The sequence below is a fragment of the Toxoplasma gondii genome, chromosome Ib, assembly GCF_000006565.2.
Source record: "Toxoplasma gondii ME49 chromosome Ib, whole genome shotgun sequence".
NCBI classification, from domain to species: Eukaryota; Apicomplexa; class Conoidasida; order Eucoccidiorida; family Sarcocystidae; genus Toxoplasma; species Toxoplasma gondii.
The window spans coordinates 221,214-245,009 of NC_031468.1; the positions used below are offsets into that span (position 1 = coordinate 221,214).

A 23,796-nucleotide genomic window follows, 5' to 3' on the forward strand; every position below is an offset into this window, starting at 1 on the left:
AAAGCTTGCTTATGAGCATGTATGACTTCAGAGATATAACGAACTGTCAATTCTGCTTGCCAATGTTCTCATGCGACCGAAGTGGTCCAACAGCTTCCCATCGAGCTTTCTTCAGCGATAGCGTACAGAATCTGTTACTGACTCGTCTGGAATTGTCAAAACTGACGCCTCTCTACAAAATGCATACATGGAATTAGCAGAAGAATCATTCAAATTCCCCGCAACCCTGAAACTCTGTTGACGCACCTCCAAGAGTGAGTAAAAAATTCAAGCGGAAAAATTCGTCTATACGGTCGCTGGCATTACATCATATTTTTGGTATGCATTAGAGGTTAGAATACACGAATATCTGGTGAAGTAACTCAATTCCAAGCTTTTTACCCGCAAGATATGCACATCTTCCTCCCGACAGGTGAAAGGTAACCATGGATCTTGCTGGTCTGCAGTCTCTACGGCGCATGCCCACTGTGGGTGCAGAGTAGTACGTAAACGACATGCGCCCAGTTATTTTTATGGGACCTTTTTTAAAAATTCACGAACGAATAATAATTTACCATATCTAAAGTGATGCAACTCGAATGTCGGCTCACATTTCTGTCCTTTGAAAAGGTTTCCATGTACAGCTTTTTTTAAGTTGGCATTAAGAGCATGAAGATCATAGCTTTGCTGCTCTATACCTTATCGAGGCGGTAACACCATGCCGATGAATTGATACGTAATCTACTAAGCCACTTTCTGCACCAAGTGAATTCATTTATTCTGTTTTGCGATGACCCTTACTGGCCGTTACGTAACAGTCAGAGCCAGAGAACTCTGTCACACCCAGTATACCATGGGCACGAGAAGGGAACTGCTGGTTTTAGAGACTGAAACAGAGCTCGACAATCAGCGAAGCCGCCTTCAACGGTTTCGTTTTGACAGCTGCTCAGCAAATCACCCACGCATGCCGTCCAGCAAGAGATTACGCTTCAGGATCGACCAATTAGTGTCTGTTGTCATTCAGGTAGCACCTGGTGATCCACGGAACGTTGTTGAACGATGTTCTGCCTCACTGTTCGTAATTCTTTTTCAGATGTGCTGTGATCGCCTGTACACCTGTAGTACGTGTAAATAACGCTAGTGTTTCTGCCGAGTTTGAATATCGCACTATTTGCTAATGGAGTTCGATGTCAGGCCCGTTGCTCTGTAGTCAGGGCATTAACCGTTCCAACGTACGCAGCAACTGCCGAGTTTGTTAATATGCAGATGAAGCTGCTGGTAACTTACTTCCACGGTAATACCGATTTAGCTTCCTCCGTAGGTCAAGTTCACTGCACTCCAGGTCAGAAGCGCATCAATGCAAACACTGCACGATGTATAACACCTACGTCAAATCAGAATATAGCAGACAGTCCGTTGTGGGGCTTCGCGTGTGTTTGCTTCTCACACACCGGGTAACAACGTGCAGGAGAACACCTTCTCTTTCGAGTTGAAGAACTCTAGATACAATACGCACAGTGTAACCTTTATTTGTGATTGAGCGCCAGTTGTTCTTGTTGCTGAAGGCAGCAACCCGTTTTCCTTCCGGACACGCACTGAAGTTAAGGCCGTCCACGGCAGGATCTGATTCGGGTTAATGACTGCGATGTGGTGCTGTGACAGGGTGCGAACGGCGGCAGTAATATGCCAGTGGGATTAAAACGCCTTCAAGCCTGACAGCCTCAAAAGCAGGATGCATGTTACGGCTTGTTCGCGGGCGATGCAGTAGTCTCTAGGTTTGGGACTATCTTGAACTTCAGGTGTGCGGTGGGCACGGCCGCTTCATTTAAATATACATTTCAGAGTAGTGGGAGAAACTGTTTGCGTCCATGTCGTTTAGGCACAACTCGATCGGTCCGCGAGTGTGTGTCATTCTACGATACTCTTTCGTCTGCTTGGTAGAACCTAGCGCCACACACAGAACCGGCAACCAATGGAACAAAAAATGCCGTAAGAGTGGGAATCCCACACATTGCAAGGATGTAAAAATGACAAAGTGCTTTGTTTGCTTACTCGATATGGGGAACCCAAACTTTTTAATTACCCCATTTTTCTCCTGTTCCCCGGGGGTCACTCGTGCAAAGCCGACCGAGGTGCTCCTGCATAGTAGTTGTCTCTGAGGCTCTCTTTTTAAATTGCTGGGAAGTCACCTTTCTGCATGGCGTCGATCCACAACCTCATGGGTTTCTAAAAGTTTCGACACGTATACGCAAACCTGAGGGCTGGGAGATCGTCTGACATGGCCAACAGCTCAGCTCAGCCCAGCAGTAGGCTAGTCTGGTATATGCAGACAAAAGCACTCCTGCAGGCACATTCCATGCAATCACGCGAAGTCTTACTCGTCCAGAAAACCCCCTGAAATGCTTTGGTTAATCGGTGAAGTGGATGTGCTATCTTATTGTCTGAGTGAAGCCCGCTTTTCACGGAAGGGTTCGTCTATTCAATCGCGATTTGTCTTCGCTGTGCAGGCCTTTGACACACGACTCAGTCCTGCATGCAAGCCAATGCGAGGAACAACTGGTCACGTGTTCGGAAATCGGTGTTTTCCTTTCATCGAGGTGCCTTTGTTAATTGAACTGGATACATTTTAACCTTTATGTTTTGGATTATCGCGTGCCTCGGATTCGCCAGCTTCGCTCTGGAGGTTTCACTGGCTCGCGTGCCAGCCAGCTGAGTTTTCCCTGCCAAACATTACCCTAACTGCTTTCGAGGTACGCCAGTGGTGTGCAGAGCGTCGTGGCGTTCAGTTTTTAATGAGACTGCAGGGGGAAACTCGAAGGCACGTAAATTATTCTGAAAGGCTCTTTTGCGACAGCTTTTTCTGTTTGGCAGTACCCAACCGGTTCTGCGACTGTTACGCCCAGCACTGCACACATGTGAACGTCGCAAACCGTTTTCAATCCACGAGATCTACAACCGCCTTCACTTTTCGGAATCCACTTATTTCACAAAGTGCTTCACTTTCTTTTCAACGAATCGACGGCCAACTAGCTTGAGCATTTTCGCATTTTTTACACCTCGCTTGTTCGCCGCTGCATGCTTCGTCCGTTCTTTGTGCCTTGTGTCTGCGTGCAGTGTGCGTCGTTCTAACAGCGGCGACCCGACTCGAGTCCAGAAACTTCCAAAGTCTAGTTTTTCCTCCTGTCAGCTTCTTGGCGTAGTGACAGGAGCGTCGGCAATTTCGACCTCCAAGATACGGAACCTGGAAGGCTTATCAAGGGCAAAAAGAAAAGCGGCTCATGGCGGGGACTTCTGCAAGCCGCGAGGACAGCCAGTCTCCCGCTGTTCGACAGAGAGTGGGCAGCGCTTCTGGAGGCAAAAGTGTCCAAGCGGCGTCAGATTCTGACCTTTCTCATGAACAAAAATGGGCGCGGGAGTTGAAAGTTTTCCTCTACGTGCCAAACATCATTGGTAAGAAGGGTCCGTCCCACCAGACTTGGAGTTCCCCAGAAACAGTGGGGGTTGGGGATGGTAGTCGCGGCTCTTGTATGGGGTTTAGGGGACAATAGCTGCGGATCTTCTGCAATTGAACCGTTACTGCTGTACGCATCTTATCTCGCCTTTTATGCGGTGTACTACAATAGTTCTACACTTCTTCTACTGACATTTAACTGGTCCTACTAACCCTGCAGGTGACTCTGTTCGTAGCCTTGGGGACCCCGAGGGTCGCTAGGTTGTATTTGCTTCTTCCAATCCGTTACACCTCTCAGACAGGGATGAAAAACGAATGCCTGTGCTCTTCGTTTCTTTTCCGCGGTGTAACGCCCGTGCAAGCTGCATGCGGGCAGGCGCAAAGCGAAACTCGGGTCCACACCGCGTGTACGATCCTTCTTCATTGTCTTTAAGCTTCACTCTTGCGCGCGTACCACTCAAACGAAATCCTTAAAGCTCAGCTGCTCAGTCCTGACTTTGATCTGTTGGAAGCCTTTCCTCGCAGTGCTCCAGCGAACTGAAAACCTACTGAAGGTGCTCAGTCTGCGAGATCTGCCGACTTATCGTGTTCTCAGGATACGTTCGCATCGCGCTGCTGTTGGCCGCTGCATTCGCATGGCGAGAAGCGTACACTTCTCTTTTCTTTGTTTCTTATGTTACATCGCAATGCCTGGACGCAGTCGATGGCGCTGCCGCACGCCGTCTGGGCCAAGGTGAGTTTCACAGGAGTCTTCAGACAATCTGGACTTTCAATTTACACTGAGACCCCCGCCAACACCGCTCGCGCGCTTCAGATCCGTCGGAACGGCAGACCGAATCCACATCGACTGCAGGATACATTAGTCTAACACCAATAAACTGAAAAACATCCAATGTCGCACGAATGAACTGTTGCATATCAAACTCAACATGAAAGAACCCCGCAGGGTAGCGAACCTGAGACAACAAAGGAAGGAAACTGAAGAGTACGGGGCCGAGATGAAGAAGTAGAAGATTTGTGCTGGAGACCAGGAGTGACGTGCGCGTACTGCTCCCACGATCCTTCTACAGCTTACACGGGAACCAGTGACTTGCATGCAGTGCGAAACATGATAATAGCGAATAGCGAAGCAGAAAAGGGCACTCTTGTCAGTGTCGAGTTTCCTGGTTCTCGTTCATTCTTGTCAATAGTCGAGACGAATCGACGACAATTGCTGTAGTGCTCCGCGATTCGAGTTCCGTTCACTCATCTGCCTGCACAGTGCAACACCGCGCTGAGCAACCGAGAGACGGACCGAGGGCTCTGAATGTGACTCCAGGTATGCGATAGAGAGAGAATCAAGAGCTTTATCATAGCTGTACACCACAACGCCCGCAAAATGCTGGGCGAGTCAGACCAAGATCGTGACGAAGGTGTCGATACATCAGAAACGATAAAGCGCTGCTTCCCATTTTCTGTCGTGTTTCTCAGTTTCCATTGTCGGCGCCTGTCTCGACCAAGTTGTCGACCGGCTTTCAACATGTCTACTGTATGTTCTGAACGCCTCGGTCTACCCTGACTTTGCTTTCGGTGAGATTCAGTGAATCGCAGCTTTCTGCAGAAGTGGATAAACATGCGAGGTCTTTTGTCAAAGGGCTCTCCTTTACATGCCTGTGTATGCCGCCCGCTGGCCTTTGGTTTCCCTCCGAGAATTGGGAGTTTCTGTAACCGTGGGCAGTTTCGCAATATACGTTTGAATACGAACTCGTGTATTTTCACAAAAAACATTCATAGATATTTGTGTGTATTTATATTTCTGCATTATTTATTTATATATATATATGTATATGTACACTCTCGCAAGTAGTGGTTTATTCTCCGTATGTGTATAGATATATCTGCGCGTATGTGCGGATCTCAGTGCGGTGTGTTCATATGAATGCGTTCGGTATGTATAAGCATGCGCGCAGAACTACAGACGAGCATGAAAATATGTTTGATTACCTACATACAAGCATGTTTCGTTACCGGTTTCTGCCGAGCGGTTCATCCAGACGCTGCAGCAAGAAAACCTTCGACAAATCTGGAGTATCCCTCTCAGGATTCCTGAAGTTTCTGGCTTCTGTGTCTTTCTGCGCTGTTGAGTAGCTGCCTTTGCTCCGTGGTGGCGTATGTACAGTGGCCCTTTGTCTCTGTTTCCTCTCGCTTTCAGCGTTTTTCATCGCGCTTTTTCTGGACATGGGTGGCCACTGGGTCCACTTCTTCGCCGCGGCTGTCGTTGGCGCAAAGTCTCACAAAACGATGGATCCGGAAGTGAATGCCATTCTCTCCGTCTACTACCGTTCTCGCCGTAGGTCGCTATTCTGCTTAAAAGGACCAGCTGCTCTTGGCCCTTCCAAATCTTGTTTTCTCTCCACATGGAACCGTGTGCCCATTCTGGTTTCCTGATGAAAAGAATAATTAGTTTCTACTTTCCTCGAACTTCTGCTCTGCTGGAAAGCTCTTCCTGATATCTATGTGAATTTGTCTCTCGTCCGATGCATGTATATGAATCTCACTTTACGTATGTACAAACATGCAATATATATCTATATATATATATATATTTATATATATTATATTGCCTTACCGTGTGCAGCCTACTCACTTCACCCGTTTTCAACTAGTTGTCTTCCTTCCGTTTGAACAAGCGCCTTTCAATAATGACTTTGGAGCTGTCCCTTGTCGCTGTGGGTGTGTCTAAGGAATAAAAGTGTATTTGTCTGTGCGTTATCGAGCTTCTGTGGACTCGGTCGAAATTCACAAGGGCCGATGTACGTGCGGGTGGCAAAGAACGGGGGCACTTTGACGGGGAGTTTATCCCCGCTCTTAAAGTCGGCTGCAAGCATGTTGTTTTTCCTCCATTCTCCGTTGTAGACGTAGCAGCTCCGCCAGCGTTTTTCTCTCCCCGCGTTTTATCCCTCAACACTCTGTGAAAAGACAAATGCGCACTGATATGCCTGTGCGTGCATGTGTGCACTTTGGGTTGTGTGTCTGTTGTCGGGTGCTGATGCTTTCCTTCTGGGCCTACTGTTTTGCGCGGAGTTTTGTGTTTTGTGTTTCCGCAGCGGTCATGTTTTCGGCGATCGTGGGCTTCGAGGGGTTCTTCATGTGCCTTCTTCTTTTGGCATCGCCGGTCTTCCAGGCTTCAGCTGCCTCGCTGTCCTCAGCCCGTAGGTGAATCTGCTGTTGCTAACCGTGAAACACAGAAGGCAGTTCAGTCTTCTTTGCTGCGTCTTCTTTGCTTCCCTTTCTACGTAGCTTCTCTTCCGTACTCGATTGGTAGTCTGGTCAACGCTAACCCCAGCGCGTCAGATGACGACGCAAGAACGGCAGGAACTGTTCTCACGTATCCCTAGAGCGAAGTCATGCGCGCTGCAGTCCTCTTCACACCGCGGCAATGTACTGGTCGGTGCATGCGCTTTTCACGGTTCTGCAAATGGCTGTGTTCTGGGGGCCAGACAGCACGGGGTCATGCTGCAGATCTGCGCATGCAGACGGAGAGAGAGGTATGGACTCATCGAGCAGCTTTCTTCCGACATGTCTTGTCCTTGGAAGAGGATAGAAGCGTGCGTGGTAAACACCGCTCCTGCCTATTTACTTTGCATGCATTCAGTCCTCGTCATTGTCTACGTCACTTCTCCCCTGATGATCTTCAAGACGGTGAGACGGGAGTTTCTGGGGTCCTACGGTCGTGCCGACCTTTTGCTTCCATTACGCCGTTGATACCTTGGCGATGTGGAGGATCCGTCACCTCTGATGTAGCAGTCGAACGCGGTTTTGGAGGCTGCTTCATTTGTTTACTGGGGTTCCGCGCCTGCAAAGGCCAAATGGAGGGGAGCGCAGCTCAAGGTGCTACAAAGGAGAGGACAGACCTCGATGGAAAATGCAACACCGCAGGAATTTCATAGGAAGTAAACAGGCAGTCACATGCATTTTAGTGCCGGGAGGGCCGCAGCAGAGGGACGATGGAGTTGAGGTTGAATCCTTCTCTCTTCTGTGGAAAAACATGGGTGTGTCTGTCCCCTCAAAAGCCAGAAAGGGGTCTGAGAATGTGCAGAAACCTCTCCACAAGTAAACAACCGAAACGGGGCTCGTGCAGGCGAAGGAGGTTCAGTGCCAAGAGATAAAGAAACAAATCAACGCTGCAGACGCACAGTGCGTGCTGTGTCAGTGCTTTTTCACCGGTCTGCTTCAGATCTCTTGTTGTTCAAGCTCACACGAAATGGAAGCTGGTGAGGGGGAGGCACCAGGATGGCAAACGACGTGTACGAAATGGCTAGTGTGTCTCTTTGTTTCCTCATTCGGTGCCTTTCTTTCTGTGTCTCTGTTTTCACTGTCTCTTTTTTCCTCCATTTTCTGCCTCTCGATCGTTCCCCGGCCGCCGCGGTGCTTCTCCCGCCGTCACCTTCCGACTCTTGGGATCCCCGGTCTGCCTTTGCTCGCAACAGCTGACGAATCTCCTCCAAGGACTGTACGGAGCCAGGCGCTTGGTTGCGTGCGACATTTTTGGTGCGCCCTCGTCGTAAGGTCGCTTTCCTCGTGAAGAGAAGAAGCCTTTGAGGCAAGACTGTTTTTCACGGGCCTCTGGGGAGACCTACCCTGAGAGCAGCCACAAGTTCTCAGGTTTTAGGATTCTCCTGATGCTCCCGAGTCTCTCTGGACGAGTGCGGCTACAGAAAACTGCATGCGCGGCGTTCTAGAGGGTCTTTTATCCGAGCTGTCGCTGTCCTGACACGCCCCCATTTTGCTTGGCAGAGAGCATGGCCCCCCTGCTTTGGTTGTGCACATTCGGTGATCTTATGAGTTCGAATGGGTACAACGCAAATTGAATAAACAGAGACATTATAGCACTTAGGATACGAAAGGAGACTCCAGGGGATCCAACGATTCGAGATCGAGAAAGGAACGAACAGACGAATAGAACGGAATCGCAAACTCCACGTTGCTGCGGATGTCGCGATGATGCTCAGAAGCGTTGGGGTGTCAGCTACGGTGGTGCGTGCTTGTGTGACGGCATGAGGAGTTTTCCAAGCAGTCTGACATGTCTTTCCTGAAGTAAAATACTGTTGCCATGTCTGCGACAACATGGTTCCATGCTTTTTTTCGTTGCCAGGATGAGAGACGCACCATGTGCGCCCCGCGTGCATGCACAAACTGTGTGCGGATGGAAGGGCTCTCAGTGGCTCAACAAGTGCCATATGGGGTCACAAAGAGCTGAGTGGTGTGAGAGCTGGAACGCGGAAAGGATACACGTCTCTTTGCCTATGCCGTTTTTTAGTGTGAATCAATGTCCGTTCCTAACGACTTGCAAAAGTGTCATTCTTCTTTAAACATGCGTAGCTAATCACTCCACCGAATCTGAGGCGGTGACAGTCGTCGGACAGAACCGTGAATACGGTGTCTGTAAGTTCTCCCGCGCATGCCGAACTTCGTGCAGATTCAAGCAAGTCGTTGCTGCGTTCATCGCTGTGGGTAGCACATTTTCACTGCCATGATTTAAGCAAGTCATACGTCTAGTTCGCACAAAACGTCCCCGCTAGGGACCAGTGATTGCAAGAGACAACACCTGCAGTTCTCTGTTTTTTCAGGGGTGACCTGCTGGGCTAGAACCACAGCAAGTGAAATGTTTACCAGGGAACGTCTCTGCGTGGAATTCGGGTCCACTCAATGTCCTGAACACTGGACGTAGCCACAATGAGACAACAGTTATGAAGGAGTCATACTTCTCAGCGAAAGTGATAGAAAGAAAAGGAAAAGACAGGGACAGTATGCAGCAGAGAAGCGCCTCAGATCACACTGATAGATTTCTCGTGGTAAAAAGATCACGAAATTACTGTTTTGGTCTCGTGAGAGTCTCTCAGTAACTACCTCAGTGCCAGTGCAAAAACTATATCAACGCGTTACCACGGTAACTGCTAAGTAGTAACTGCAGGTCTGATAGTGTCGCGAAGTTCACGGAGTCCAGCAATCCATTCTCCTGGGGATCACGTGCAGTGGACTCGAGCTTTGAGACCCCCGATAAGAAACATGTGTTTGCATGTAGTAACCTGTCACAACAGACCGTGGTTGCTATATATTACTCAATTTATGCGACATGGACCGCCATCTTCCTTATGATCGCTGTATACAACCACTCTTAGCTGTCGTAAACAGTCAACTGGAGTGGTGGTGTACAGCAGTCACACAGAACTTATTTGTCTCTATGTACTACTCTCCAGGTAGCCAAGGCAACAAAAACGGTATATATATATATATATATATAGATATATATATATATATATATATGCTGAGGTTGATTTCCGAACCTGGCTCTTCGATTTGTAACAGCGAAGTCATCTTCGCCTGCTGCTGCAGCTGTAAAGAGGAGTTATCTTTATTTCCGTCTGGAAACAGAGGGGTCCGATTCTTCCTCCGGTTCAGTTTCTGTCAATTTGATCCTTTGACTCCTCACTAGCCCCAACTGAAAAGCACTTTCTCACGAGGGCACCGGTAGAGTGTCGCCTTTTTCCCGGTGTCATGCACAATGCTACAATTAATCTACGCCAACCAACGGAAGTGTCTGTACCGTTGTCTGGGAAAAGGGAAAACGCCAAGACATAGAGGTAGATTAACTCAAAATTTCGCGACCATAGGTCGTGTAAGTCGGCGCTCCAGCCCCCCATGAACTGCGGAGTCACACCGTTGGACACTCCAGAACAATTGCAAATGTTTACATCCATATATCCTACAATTTCAATGTCATTCCCCGTCTGTATTTATGTGTTGCGCGTCGTTTTGTCGATCATTGCATGCGTTGAAGGAAGCCGCTCGTACGCAACTGAACGACCACCGGCATCTGCACATGAAGTCGGGGATTATTCCAGGAATGAGAATCGCACCTCGGTGCTTAAAGTGACCCCATCCAACATCGGTGGTTCTTTTGGTGTGTACATCGCCTTTTTTTCTTCTAGGATTGCTTTCTGAGATTCGAGCTTTGCTACCCAACTGTTAATTCGTCAACAATTCATGAAAAGTAGTAGTTGATGAGTGATTATTTAGGTGTAACTGGCAAACAACTCACTAGCCGAGGAACGAGATGAGGGAAGAATTAGTGTCGCGCTGAGCATCGATCTTTTTACTGTAGGATAAAAATACGCGTGCATCGGCAGCACTGTTTTCTTGCCTTGACAGCAATGAAGACCGCGTGTGGGACGGACGAGACAGAGAGTCAAAGTGCTTTGTCGGCGTCTCTCAAATGTGAATTTGAATCCTCCAGATCCAGGTCTGCCACACGTATCCTGAAGTTCTCACATTCTACCTTCTTCCGCAACAATGTCTTTCACAAAGTCAGAAGGATCGAGTGTGTCGACGTCCACGCTCGGAGAGTCGCAAAACGGCAATTGAAAAGGATGGCTTTTCGCGGTTCGCGGGAGGGCGAAAAAAGCGCAGGACGCATGCGCCACGCTCATTTCGTTCTCGAGTAATCGTTACCAATCTCAATTGTTTCCCTCTATTCCGCGTTTTTCCTTATTCTCGACGCAGAGGGGCCTCTCTGTTTCTCTTTCGTTCTCTTCTTCGCTGATAAAGCAGCCAGTTTCCCTTATTCTTCGGACGGGAAGCCTGCGCTGCAGCCCCGTCGGCCCCACTGCTGCGGTAAACGTAACCTTCTGCAGTCGCGGCTCGCTTCAGTTCTCCTTTTCGATTGTGCCGTCTATTTTCCCCAGGTTTCTTCTTGATTCGCTCAATCGCCAGTGAATGGCACACCAGCTAGTTGGCTCGCTGACTTTTCTCGTGTTCTTGGCCAACATTTACTGAGTTTCCTAGCGTTTATTGGAGAAGAACCACTTGGCGCTCGCTAGCCGTCAGCCGGAACGCCAGTTTGCGAGGTGTCCATACGCCGCAGATCTGTAAAGAGCGTTTCTGGGTGCTTGTGTACTCCTCATCACAAACTGAAGAGTACGCCTCCACACGTTTTTTGACTGTGGCTCGCCGCTGCCGTCCGTTCCCCGCATCGGCGTTTAAACACCAGTTCCTTTGTCTTTCCCAGCATTTCGTTATTCCGCCATGGGGGGACGGCCAGGTGAGGGGAATCGAGGCTCCGGGGCTTCATGTGGACCGTCAGTTCAGGGCTCGCTTCCCGGGAGAACGCTTCCGGCGGCGCGGCACGTGGAAAAAAAACGCAAGCATTTGATGGAAGAGCGGGAGGCGGAGCAGTTTTTCGGCGGTGTGTCTTCGCTGCAAGATGCGGGCAAGCATCCATCCCTTTCTCTGCAGAAGGCGCGGCTTGTCCGGTCTTCTCTGTTTCGCATGCAACTCGACAAACTCGCGAAAGCCGCTCGAGGGAACGTGCCTGCCAGGCTTTTTGTGGCCGGAGCCGACCGAGGCGGCTCGCGCATGACTGGTGACGCGAAGACCGATGAAGAGTGCAGCGACGCGGATCCGACAGAGCTGCGACAGAAGCAGCGAAAGAAGCAACGTCAAGCCTCCATGGGCGCGCGCGGCAGGGGAGAAGACTCTGAGGAAACAGAGGCGATTGCAGCCTTCCTCGTGTACCTCCGACAGATGCTGAGAGAGGCGCCGACGGACGAAGTCTCCTTCGAAAAGGAACCAGGCCGGAACATTCAAAGCCGGCCCCTCACGCCGCTCCTTGCGTCTGTCTCCTCGACTTCCGCCTTCGCGTCTGTCTCTGCGGATCTTGCTGGATTCCGATTCGATGCCCCCACAGGCGTCAAAGTCGTAGGAAGTTTCCCCCTCGGACTCATGAGCAGCTTCGACAAAAATGTTGACGTCGCCGTCGAAATGCCCGCCCACATGTTCCAAAACAAAGATTACTTGAACTACAGGTGAGGAGAGAAACTCCAAACGACAATGCCACAGACGCTCCTCAGCTCGGCCCCCGCCTCCCATGTCTTCTAACGTTTTCGCGACGCTAGCAAGGCTCGCACCTAGAAACGCGGAGTTCGCGATTCGCAACGCCCTCCATGGCTTGTTGTTTTTCCAGTCTCCTTCGTGTCACCTCTCTGGGCCGCTTGTTCTGAGCCTTTTTCTCCAGTTTTTGGTTCTGAATCGTTCACGCCATGCAACAGAAAGAGATACGTCATGGACGGCGAAGCGTGTGTTTTGTTTTCTTCGCTGTTCAGCCTTTGCGGTCAACCTGTTGTTTTTCGTTCTCGTCCTCTTTACGTTCTCGGCTGTTTCAGCGCCAGAACCGCTTCGGCTGTCTCCTTTCTCTCATGGCACCTGCGTTCCCTCCTGTGGATTTCAAACCGCGTTTCGCTTCTGTTGTTTTCTCTCCTACCTTTTTTCTCTCGTGTCTCCTTTTCTCTCCTGTGCCGTTTTCACGCATGTATCTCGTGAGTCGTTCCAGTTCTCCTTCGCCTTCGCGTGAGTCCGCTCCTCGGCGCTGCGACAAACAGTAGAACCTGGTCCGGTAAACCACGACCTGGGAGATGGCGTTAGGTCGTGGAAAACCAACTTCGAAACCACAGATACAGATTTGTACAAAGATGCTACCGCGTTCTCCGTACGAACCTGGCATTAAGAACATGAACATCGTAGCTTTTCCGCGCGGCTCTCTGGTACCACCAAAACCGCCTTTCGCTCTTTGGTTTCTCCTCAGGTACCTTGCGAAGCGAAGCGCGTACGTCGAGCGTCTGTATCGCCATGTCCGGGCGTCTCTCTCAGCGCATTTCCCCTCGTCTCTCTCTCACAAGTCGACGGCGGCCTGTCCTGAGACCGCGCGTCGTGTCGGCCTCCTCGCGCCGTTCTCTGTGCCGCGTGTGGCGCTTCAGCTGTGGCAGGGAGAGGCGGCGAAGCCCATTCTGGTCATTGGCTTCGCCTCTCGAGGCTCTCCTTCCACAGAAGACGCCAGTGCTCCTCAGACACCAAAACGCATGCAGCTGTCGCCCCCCGATCTGAGCGCGTGGACAGTGCGTCTGTTGTTCACGCCTGCGTCGCCGCTTTTCAAAGAGCACCTGCTCGCCCCGACGCGGAACTGCGTCCGAGCGCCCACCTTCTGTCTCCGCGACGAAGGCGTCTCCGCAGAGCAGGAGCAAAGCGAGGGCCTCCCGCCCACGCCGTACTACAACGGCCTGGTGTTGGAGGATCTGCGCATGCAGGTGCGACAAAAACGCATGCACCAGTGCTGCCAGGAGTTCGGCGAGGCCTTCCGAGACGCCGTGCAAATCCTCAAAGTCTGGGCTAGCCGCGGCGGCCGGAGTCTGTTCGCGCTGCCGCCTTCTCGGAAAGGGGTCGCGGAAAGCGGCGAAAGAAGAGCCGTCCCTGCAACGGGTGAGACAGCAATAACTGGGTGCAGATCATGCGCGACAGAGGGAAAAAGAGCAGCGCACAAAGCGCGCAAAAATTGCGGGAGCTCTACGATTTCAGACGACAGACGACGATGGCGTTTGGAACGAGTCGCGACTGAGGGGAACGGGCGACGACATGCGCATGCATGAAAAGCAGATACAAGGGGCAGGTCTTAGGGTAAAAACTGCAGAAATGTGTGAAAAATACAGGAGTTTGCGTAGGTGTGCACGTACAATGGAAAGCTCCATTTTGCATGAGTAAAAAACGAGCTCGAAGAACTTTGTCGATTCTTAACCCATGGCTTCTTTGCTTCTCGACAACATGAGCTGACTCCGCATGGGTTCCCTGCCGTCGTTTCTGGGTCTTGGATGTCTTTTGTACATCTGTGCTCTTGTGGTCGTGGCTGCTCTGAACATGTGCCATTCTCCTGAAGACTCAGACGAGGCTGGCGCGTCTCTCGTCTCTATAATGCTCACGTGGACTCTTCGTAATCTCTCTAACCGTTCAAAGGCTGGAAACGCGCCTGCTCACATTCCCGTCACTTCTAGTTTTTTGCTGTTTGGGTTTTTGTCTCCGTCTGTTATGCTCCTCTCACATCGCTCTCTCTTCACCGCCCCACTTGTCTCTTCTTCCCTTCTACCTCTTTCATCTAAACCAGTAGTCCAACTCGTAGGATATCCTACGAGTTGGACTACTGGTTTAGATCTGGAAGGTCTTTGTTTACCGGATCCAAGTTTTATTGTGCTTTTCATGACCATCATGTTAACCGCATTAAGTATAGTGGTATCCAACATACATTTAGAAAACCAACATTTATATACAAGCTCTCTGTGTGGCGTTTCCTCCGCAGGTGTGGACGGCGCGACGTTGGCGATGCTTTGCGGGCATGTCTGTGCGTCCCATCGCGACGTAGCGTCGTCTGCGTCTGCTCACGACATTTTCGTTTTGACTCTTTCCTTCCTCTCGACTGCGGATTTCCTTAGTTCCTACTACGTCTTTGGCCACTCTCAGACCTTCCCTCGCGCCCGTCTCCAGGTTGCTCCTCGCTCCGATGGCCCAGCCGTTTTGTCTCCCTCTGTCTCCTCCTCTGTCTCCTCCTCTGTCTCCTCAAGCAAGGACGAAGGGACCTTGGGGCGCCTGAGCCTCGCGTCGGGCGTGGTGGCCGAGGCTCTGCTGTTTGACGGTGACGACTGCATCCACAACTTGCTCTGGCGCATGCAGCTGCATATGGCTGAGCTGCAGCAGCTCGCGAGGAGCAGCTTGCGGGCTGTGGAGTCCCTGAAGGATCCCTTCGACGCGTTGTTTGCCCCCGTGAGTGCCGCATGTGCAGCCGAGAGAGAGCGACGGAGTGAAGGACAAGAAGCCCATGCAGAGCAGAAAGAAAGAGGAACGGCGGCGCCTACGGGGAAGGCCGACGCCGAGACGGTGCAGCTGGGCCTTCTGCTAGATAACGACTTTCATGTGAACCTCCCGCATATCCCGACGCCTGCCGACATTCGCGCCGCGCTTCACCCGGAGGCCTCAGTGCCTCTCCACGATTACTTCTCATACCGCGAGCGCCCTGAGCAGACTGTTGGGGGCGTGCCAGGCGACAAGGCGTCGTCCTCAGGGGTCTACGGCTTACCTGGCGAGGCCGCGGCCAAGGAAGTGAAACGCGACGCTGGAGTTTCGGAGAGAGACATTCTCCGGGCTCTTGACGAGGGCGCCAAGTGGGAATCGCCATCGCTTCGACTCCTCGCTGCGTCGCTGCTTCGCGTGCTGGTACGCGCGCTAGGCGACCGAGTCCAGAGCATTCAAATGCGGTTCACCTACCCGACGTTTACTGCGCTCCGTGAGGCCTCGACGAGGAAAGAAGGCTCGAAGAAGAACGGTGGTGTAGACACACTTGAGGCAACGGTCTTCGGAAATATGCCCTTCACCTGGCAAGACGGATTCGAAGGTAAAAAAACAGTTGCGTCACGTTTTCGCGATGCATGCCATACCTGCGATGCAGGCGAAGCCTTCTCGAGGGGGCCAGTCGTCGCCGGTAGCTTTTTCTGAACGTCCTACTGAAAGAGTCTTACTTGTGGCTTGTGCCCATTTTATTTCCGCCTGCGTTTTATTTGGGGCTGTCACGCAAGTGCATGCGCTGCGAAAGTTCGCGGGTCCTGAAGAATCACTCAGGATTCAAATACAAATCGATGTGTCTCGTGTGTATGCGGTTTGCCGGACGAACGGGTCCAGACGAGGATCCGTACGCATATGAATACACATTCAATGATATCTGCTGGTATTTTCCTGTGACTCCAATATTCCACTGAGCATGTCCACACATAGACATGTAGAAAGATACGAACATCCGTGAATGCATGCCTACATGCACATACGCATACATACATGTATACATACCAACACGCATACACATGGGCATCGTCATACATACATATATATATATATATATATATACATATATATTCATGTATTTCTCAGTTTAGAAGAGTGTGTGCGCATGCAAAAACGTGGGTTGTTTTTCACTTTTGCTTTCAGATGCATTGCTGGACAACAAAGTGACGCCTGGACTGCTTCTTTCCTTGAGGCTGAACGGCGCCTCTGCGACGAGGACGCTGGACCGCGGCCCGCCGGCTGCCGTCGCAGGAGGCGTGGACGAGGCTGTCGAGAGTTTCAAGTGAGTCGAACGTTGCAAAAGTTTTGATTTGTGTACCGGGTCGGCGTCTTGCTGAAACGAAAAGCGAAGGCCCTCCACTGTTATACTTTCGTGTCTCTTTAACATACATTTTGGCCAGGAACTCCATTCTCCGATGTTCAGCTTTCGTCTCTGTTTCGCAGACTTCTTTGCAAAGACTTTTTCATTTTTCTGCGTTTGTCCCTCGTTAGCCAATTCGACTGTTTTGTTGTTGTCTCTCTGTTTACCAGAGTCGCGGAACGATGTGGAGGCTGTGTGCACCCGGGCGTCTGAGTTGCAGATTTTCCATACGTGTACGCCGACAGTGACTGTTCTAAACATGCGTTTTAAACACCCGGGTGCTGCAGACCGTAGCTGTCGCGTTGTCTCGTAAAGGCTGAACAATTCGTTGACTCGGTTCCGCTGACTTCGTCCATTTAAACTCCAGTTCTTCACCTGAGGAGTCACGTAGGGGCAAACCGCAGGAAAAAAGCATGTCCGTTCTCAACAAGGCCGCCACGCGCGTGCATGCAACGAGAGTCATCTGAGAGATGGCGACGATGCGACGGACTCTGAAAAAGTTTTGGGTGTTTGAGTCCAGTTTTCCTTCTTCCAGTGTAATGTGTACTTGTGGCTAGAGGTGGACAGAAGCGGTTGGAGGAGCGTGAGAGACATTCTCTCTACTGACCTCGGTGGAAGGTGGAACTACGCAGATGTCGAGCAGCTGCCGGCGTTCTGTGGCCATCCTCTCTAGAGACTCAGTCGCCAAGCCAGGGTCCAGGGTGGACTCACTGTGCTGGATCGTGTCCGGAGGCGCGGGGCGTTCGTCGTCATTTCCTGATCCCGATTGTCTGCGAGGGCGTCTGATGAAATTTTTTTTCGGAGTTCCGCTTTTACGCCTGCGGGCTGTTGGGTTAGTCTTGCAGCGAGCAACTCTCGGTTTACTCCAACTCGTAGTAGCTTCTCCCCAGAAAAAGTTTGTGAGCAGTCCTTTTCCGTACAGGTGGTTGCCTCCAGTGTGATGGTTGCGTTTTCAGAGCCTTCTGGGGTGCAGGGAAAGTCGAGCTCCGGCGTTTCCAAGATGCTCAGATTCTGAACACGGTCTTATGGCGAGGCGCGGTCGTGTCTCCGGCGAGTCCCAGTCATTTTTTCTCGCGAACTGCTTGCGCTACGACTGAGGGTGGACTCTCGCCGCCTCACGTGGAGATCATCAGCTACGCTCTCCGTCGGCACTTTCCAACTTTGTTTCTGCTTCGCGGCGAGGGCGCAGGGCCTGGTGAAGCGGAGACGCAGAACTCCGAAGCGCACGAGAAGCACGAGAGGCATGCGAAGAAGGACGGAGGACATTCAGAAACGGTTCCTCGACCTCCAGTTCTTTGCTGGCTGCAGGGTTCGCCTCTCACCATTTCCGGAGGGGCGCCCGTGAAGGACCGCGAAGTTCACAAGGCTCTACTCCAGGTAAAACACGGTGGACACAACGCAGGAAAGGTCAACGGTTTCCGAAGAAACTCAGCACTGGGATGTCCCTGTGAACGACAGTTCAACGAAAACGGAGTCGATTCGGGACGAACCGCGGAGTCGTTGCCTCCATATGTGCATTCGTGGCAACTCGCGAATCCGGGTGTTTGCATTCTGTGCTCACCCGGTCGAGAAGGTCCCTTTTGGGAGCGACACAGAGACAGGAAGAAAACACGGACAAACGAAGGTGACGGAGACGCGGAGAGACAAGAGTCGAGAGAGTCGAACAGAGAGCAGGGATGAACAGATGAAGAGGTTAGAACGATCGAGGCAGGGCAGACGGTGTGCCGAGAGACAGAGAGAATCACTGAGAGGTGGAGCTCGCAAACACGAGGACGGGAGAAAGAAAGACCCGCACCGCCATGAGTTAGAGCCTTGTGCACGCGGTCTTTTGAGGAAACGCATGGGAGAGGAAGCCGATACTCGAGAGGCATTTGCAGAGTGCAATACGCGTCAAGGGATGAGAAAGCGACGACATGCCACGACAGGAAAGGGAACGGTACGGTGAAGTGTGTCTCTGGGAGAAGTCTTTTGTATGGTCCGCTTTCGATTCTGGATCTTTCACCTTCAGGCCTTCTCCGAGCTGAAAAACACAATCTGCTCTCTCAGTGGAGTCCCGTTAACAGTGAAGCAAGCGAGATCTACGAGTCCTGCTCTTCGTTACTTCGATTTGCCAGTGAACATCTCGCCTGTGCCTGCTTCAGCGGAGGCAGGGGCCGAGCACGGTGAGACAACGCGACAGTGTGTCGGAGCCACACTCTTTCTGAAATTCGATATCAACGTCAAGTATAGACCCAAGGAGCGGATGGGTGCTTTCAACCTCTCAGACACTTTCCTTGCTAAGCGTTTATTAACTGCTCTCCAATTCCAGTGACTCGAATCGGATTCGAATCCAGAGAAGACCACGTGTATTCACTTTAACTTCCTGTTTGGTGGAACTGCACATCCAAGTCACTCAGGGTCAGTCACCCGTTCGCAACGACATTTCTTAATTTACTGGCATGGAATTTTCTTCATGTCGTGCGGGTGAAAAAGTAACTCCATGCGTTCCACAACTCTGCTTCGCAGATAGTTTGTCAGACACAATCTACGCGGGCAAGTGGCGATTGCAGTCGGTGATCTGAGATGGGAGGAGATCTTGCGCGCTTTTCAGTCTTCCCCTTCAGATCTGCGACGGGGACGCGTAGCCTTTGGAATCTTGAAAGCGCGCTGCGGTCGGCGTCTCCCTCACCTCTGGACTCGTTGTGGATGGAGCTACTTTTATCACCGCGTAGATCGCTAGAAAATCCAAAACGGGTCGCGTGCGGCTCTGCATGTCGAGATGTGTGTTTCTCTCGAATTACATCTCACTCGTGCCACAGTGGTTTCCTCATCGCTGTTTAAGTTGACCCGTCCTGACTTCTTTCTCAGGCATGCGCACCGTTCACCCAGTAGTTCTCGAATTCGAGAGTTCCTCAGGCTGGCCAGAAGACCCTCTCGCCATCCGAAAAATCAAAACTGCGTTTCTCCTTGCAATGCAGTAAGGCCACCCTTCAGAGAATCACCCACAGACACGCTCGACCGTCTGCCTCCTCACAGTGTCATCTATAGGTGTGTTCACAGCCCACCTTAACATAAATTCGTATATACGCGTATATTCGTGTATGTATATATATATATATATATATATGTACGCGCACAAATGTGTACACACTTATATATTTGTATATATCTATATATATGTATACATATGTGTATATACGTCTCTGTACAGATTGTGTCGTTATCGACAAAGGTATGGTTGGAGACGTGTAGTTTGGTGTCCAGATGTTGAGCGTTGCAGCTTGCACGTTGTGGTTGCTGTGCAAGTGTGGCTTTTGTCTGTGTTTCAGATCCGAGCTTCTGTCTGACTATGGCATCAGCGGCACGGTCACGGAGGACTTCCTCGACGTCGAAGTGACGTCGTTTATCTTTCGGCTTTCGATTTTCCATCCTGCAGACGTTCTCGCAGCGGGTGCTGTGTATGCGGAGCCGACCAGTGAGCCGCTCGCGAGGCACCTGAAAGGACTGCCTGAGCGTCTGGTGGGCCTTGGCTCTCACGCGGGTGATTCTCTGAGAGCCGCGAACGGTTCTGCGCGGGGTTTGTGCAACGCAGATTCGCTCTCTGGAGAGCAAGAGGCGAGCGACAAGGACAACAAGGTCGCCGAAATCGTCTCACTTCTCACGGCGGACGACGAAGACGGCAGCGCCGCGAGGAAGAACGGTCTTGACTTTCTAGGTCTGGCCCTTCTTTCGGGGGTAGAGAGTGACGCTAAGAGACTCATGAAGCAAGAAATGCAGAGCCTTCAACAGCTGCGACACCTCTGGTGGGAGCCGCAAATCGCGGGCGTTTTGCAAGCATGCGCGATGCGCTTTCCGGCGTTCGGAGGTACGAGGACTCGTCACGCACTCGACTGTAGAATAGATGCCTTCACCAAGTGCAGAAGGACCATCCACGCCGATGAAGAATGGCAGCGCTAATTGTCTCGCAGGCAATGAGATATAGGCGTGACTATCTCGTGGCATTGTTATTTCGGTGAAGGGGCAGGACGTCTTTTGTCAGGTGGCACAGACTTCGTATGCATATGTGAAGTTCAGCAGTCGTGTTCCTGTCAATCAGGGCGACCATGGCGATGAACGAAGGTCTGCACAACGCAGTGAAAACAGCTTTTCTCTTTCGGTGCCGTCTTACCGTTTGTATGAACAGGCTCTGTGTGGCTGGTCTGGCGGTGGCTCGGCGAAATGCAACTCCCGGGTCTCTTCCGAGTTGCAGAGCACCTGACGGCGACAGTCTTCGTAGACCATCGGCGTCACGGCTTTGCTGCGCCCCCGCAATCCCCCCAGGTCGCCTTTTTGAGGTGCGTTTTTTGACAATCCGCTGACCCTTTGGATTGCCACCTTTAACGCGTCCTTATCTCGAAGATGCAGATTGTTCTGCTGAGTCCTGAAAATCAGTCTCTGGACCTTTGTAATTGCAACCGTATAGACCTCCTTTATCCCAAATTTACGGAGTGTTTTGCCGGTTTTCAAGAACACTCGTTTGACTTCCTTGACCGCAGCTCATACGTACCGTTGTCCCGAAGTTGCTACCTGTTTCGCAAAGCATCTACCAACCGACCAAAACTCCCGATGTGTTTCTGGTGCTCATGCAAAAGTCTAGTAACGCTTCTCAAGTGTCAGCAGTAGAGCTTAAACTGTAGAAGAGTCGAGGCTCACCGTACGCACCTGGCGCAAAAAGCGTGCATCCACTCACCGGCGGCAGAGCTCAGCATCGCGAAAGAGATATCATGGCGCGATATTTGTGATTGGTATTTTTGATGCATATGTGACGGCTGCAGAGAGGGTGGTCCGTGCTGACAAGTGACTGTGTCTTGGAGAGTTGTCTTCAGAGTCCGAGCACGCATTGTGCCTCTGTGCGAATCTGCGTGTCAGGTTCCTGCACCTCGTCGCCAATTTTGAGTGGCGTTCTCGACCTCTTCGTGTGTGCTTTGATGTTGACACCCCGTTGAACGCGGAGCAAGAAAGGCTCTCTGATGCCTCGTTTGATCGGTGGGTCTCTCGCTTTTTTTCGACCATGACGTTGGCGGTGTTTTCCCGGATTTCTGGTCTCAGTTACTTCCACTGCGTCCGTAGCACTTTACTTTTAGAGGCGGAACAACAGGCAACTTGCAGCGGCTGTTCCTTCTCACAGAGTTCCACCTGTTCTACCATGCTTCTTAGACGTTCATAAACGTCTGTCCTCTTCTCCAGAATACGTCGGCAAAGAAGCTGCGAACGCGTCTGTGTGACTCTTTTTAATTTATTAAAAAACGTTGTAGCTAAGAAGGGATTGTGTATAAAAAGATGTTTACCAACGCGTTTGTGCCCCGTGCGTGGGTCGGCCGCTTCGTGGGGGTGTCGCGGTTGACGCCTACAACTGCGTTTTTTTTATCGCAAACGTGCGGGATCTTCTGTGAACATACATGGGTGGATGATCAAGCTGGCAAGGTAGTGTGCTTACGCCTGTAGTTTATCGGGACTAAAGTCGCCGTAATCTAATGAAAGGTTTGTGCTGCCTTGTTTCGACATCGTACAGGCTTCCTGCAGCGCATGTGTTACGCTCATACAACGGCGTTATTCCCAAACAGCTGGTTTTGGTTAGGTGAACGAGTCGCTTTGTACTCAGCTTTGCGAATGTCTGCAGTTTTCGGCTATACCCGACAATCCACACCGTGTTCGATCCTCACGGGTTCCTCATCCCGACGCCAGAGCCCGCCACATTTGACCGATTCGTTCAGAATGCGCGGTGAGCGTTTGCTCGAGCTTCCAGTGTTATGTCTTCATTTGAGCAGTGTGATGAGGTCGTATTCCTTCTCCGTGCGAATATGGCGTCGTTAAGATTATAAGTGTTCCAGATTTAGAACCAAAGAGACACCCTGTGGATCATAGGTGATTTGCAGCGTGTGTGCGTCTCTAACGCTGGGTGTTCTACGTGGCCCATAAGTCTGTTGTTCTCTCTTGCTCGTATAGATGTTTGCAATGTGTACAGTCCACTGTGCATAGGTAGATGGTTGCGTGCGTATCCCGTTTATCAGTGGGCAAATGACTCCGGATGCAATTTGGAAAGCCCCGCGGGTGTTGCCGATCTTTGTTTTTCGTTGATGGACAGCAGGGTGGCATTTCCCCCGCATCATCGGCTAACGCCGCCCGAGTCCTGCGTTGAATCCTCCCATTTTTGCTCGGACTGTCTGTGACTGTCTTCAGATCGGCGCTGCTGAAACTCAGTGGCACACTCAGTCGGCCGTCAACAACCGCCGATGTATGGAGAGAAGTTTTTACACCAGACTTGCGGTCATTCGACATTGTTCTTTCGCTTGTCGATCCTCTGAGGGCGCACGCAGGTGCGGCGAGCAAAAAGGTATCTCACAAGCGTTATGCAAATGTGGAGTCTATCCACACAACGGACAACGCGATGTCGCTATGCGGCCTCGAGATGCCCGCATGCAGACGGCGGTATCTTTTTCTCCGACTTATCAGCCAGCTTCGGGAAGCGTACTCTGATGCTCTTATTCTGGCTTACAATCCCGTGGCGGCGTCTTTAATGGCGGGGGGCATGCCGGCTTTTCTTGCTCTAAAAATCCGCCCGGGTCCTCTGATCATGCGCCGCGCGGATCCCGCAGTTCTGTTGCCTCTCTGTGGCATTCAGACGAATGATGGTGGCTCCGATAGCGAGGAAGAGCATACCGACGCCGAAGAGTGTGTGAAACGAAAGAATCCCAAGCAGAGCTGCTCTTTTGAACTGACTGTAAATCCAGTTCTACTGGTCAGCTCTCTGATGTCCATGGCTCACGGTCTAGTTGAGTCTGTGCACGTCCTGACTTGATCAGGTGTTTCGTACCGAGCACAATGGGGGCAGAACATGCAGTGGAGTCTATTTTCCCAACTAAGCTAATATCGAAAAAATTGGGCATCTGGTCTTGTTTATTCTGTCTGCTTGCCCCCTCCCTCTGATTTGATGGTGGATGTCTTCCACGTTCAGTCTCAATGCTGAATTAGGTTTTCAGCGGTTTCTATGTGGCAAAAACCTGCTCTGATCCCTGTAATTCTTCGGCTCGAAAATGTCTTTTGCCAAACTTGGCAGTGAATAATACAAGGGACGAAAGTCTAAAAGGCGCCCATCACTCGGGCCTTATTCCCCAACACTCGATAGCAACTATCTCGGGTTAGATGGTTATAAGTATATAAACAAGGCAATTCGGATGCGCGTACGTGGAAGCTCAAGACTACGTTTCGACAGACACGGTATGGGTGGGCTAGGTAGAATTCAGTGAATGAGCTTTCTGGTGTCTTACAGGGAGAGAAGGTGAACTTCGTCTGGGGT

General features: G+C 51.1%; 2 protein-coding genes across 2 annotated transcripts; both read left to right on the forward strand.

Moving 5' to 3' along the window:
* The first annotated feature begins 2,549 nt into the window (after window positions 1–2,549).
* Window positions 2,550–8,806, forward strand: TGME49_207710 (phosphatidylinositol synthase, putative). Its single transcript, XM_002369534.2, has 8 exons — window positions 2,550–2,729; window positions 3,094–3,429; window positions 4,026–4,163; window positions 4,901–4,999; window positions 5,622–5,759; window positions 6,517–6,621; window positions 7,065–7,111; window positions 7,900–8,806. The coding sequence occupies exons 2-8, from the start codon at window positions 3,258–3,260 to the stop codon at window positions 7,975–7,977; spliced, it is 777 nt and encodes a 258-aa protein (XP_002369575.1). The 5' UTR covers window positions 2,550–2,729; window positions 3,094–3,257; the 3' UTR covers window positions 7,978–8,806.
* Window positions 8,807–10,971: 2,165 nt separating this feature from the next.
* Window positions 10,972–23,530, forward strand: TGME49_207720 (hypothetical protein). The gene is made up of 12 exons (XM_018779396.1): window positions 10,972–12,273; window positions 13,050–13,720; window positions 14,589–15,677; window positions 16,265–16,403; window positions 17,438–17,858; window positions 18,490–18,643; window positions 19,329–19,437; window positions 19,790–20,325; window positions 20,644–20,794; window positions 21,369–21,485; window positions 22,120–22,221; window positions 22,680–23,530. Exons 1-12 carry the CDS (start codon window positions 11,495–11,497, stop codon window positions 23,296–23,298), a joined length of 4,887 nt encoding a protein of 1,628 aa, XP_018638509.1. The 5' UTR covers window positions 10,972–11,494; the 3' UTR covers window positions 23,299–23,530.
* Window positions 23,531–23,796: the final 266 nt, after the last annotated feature.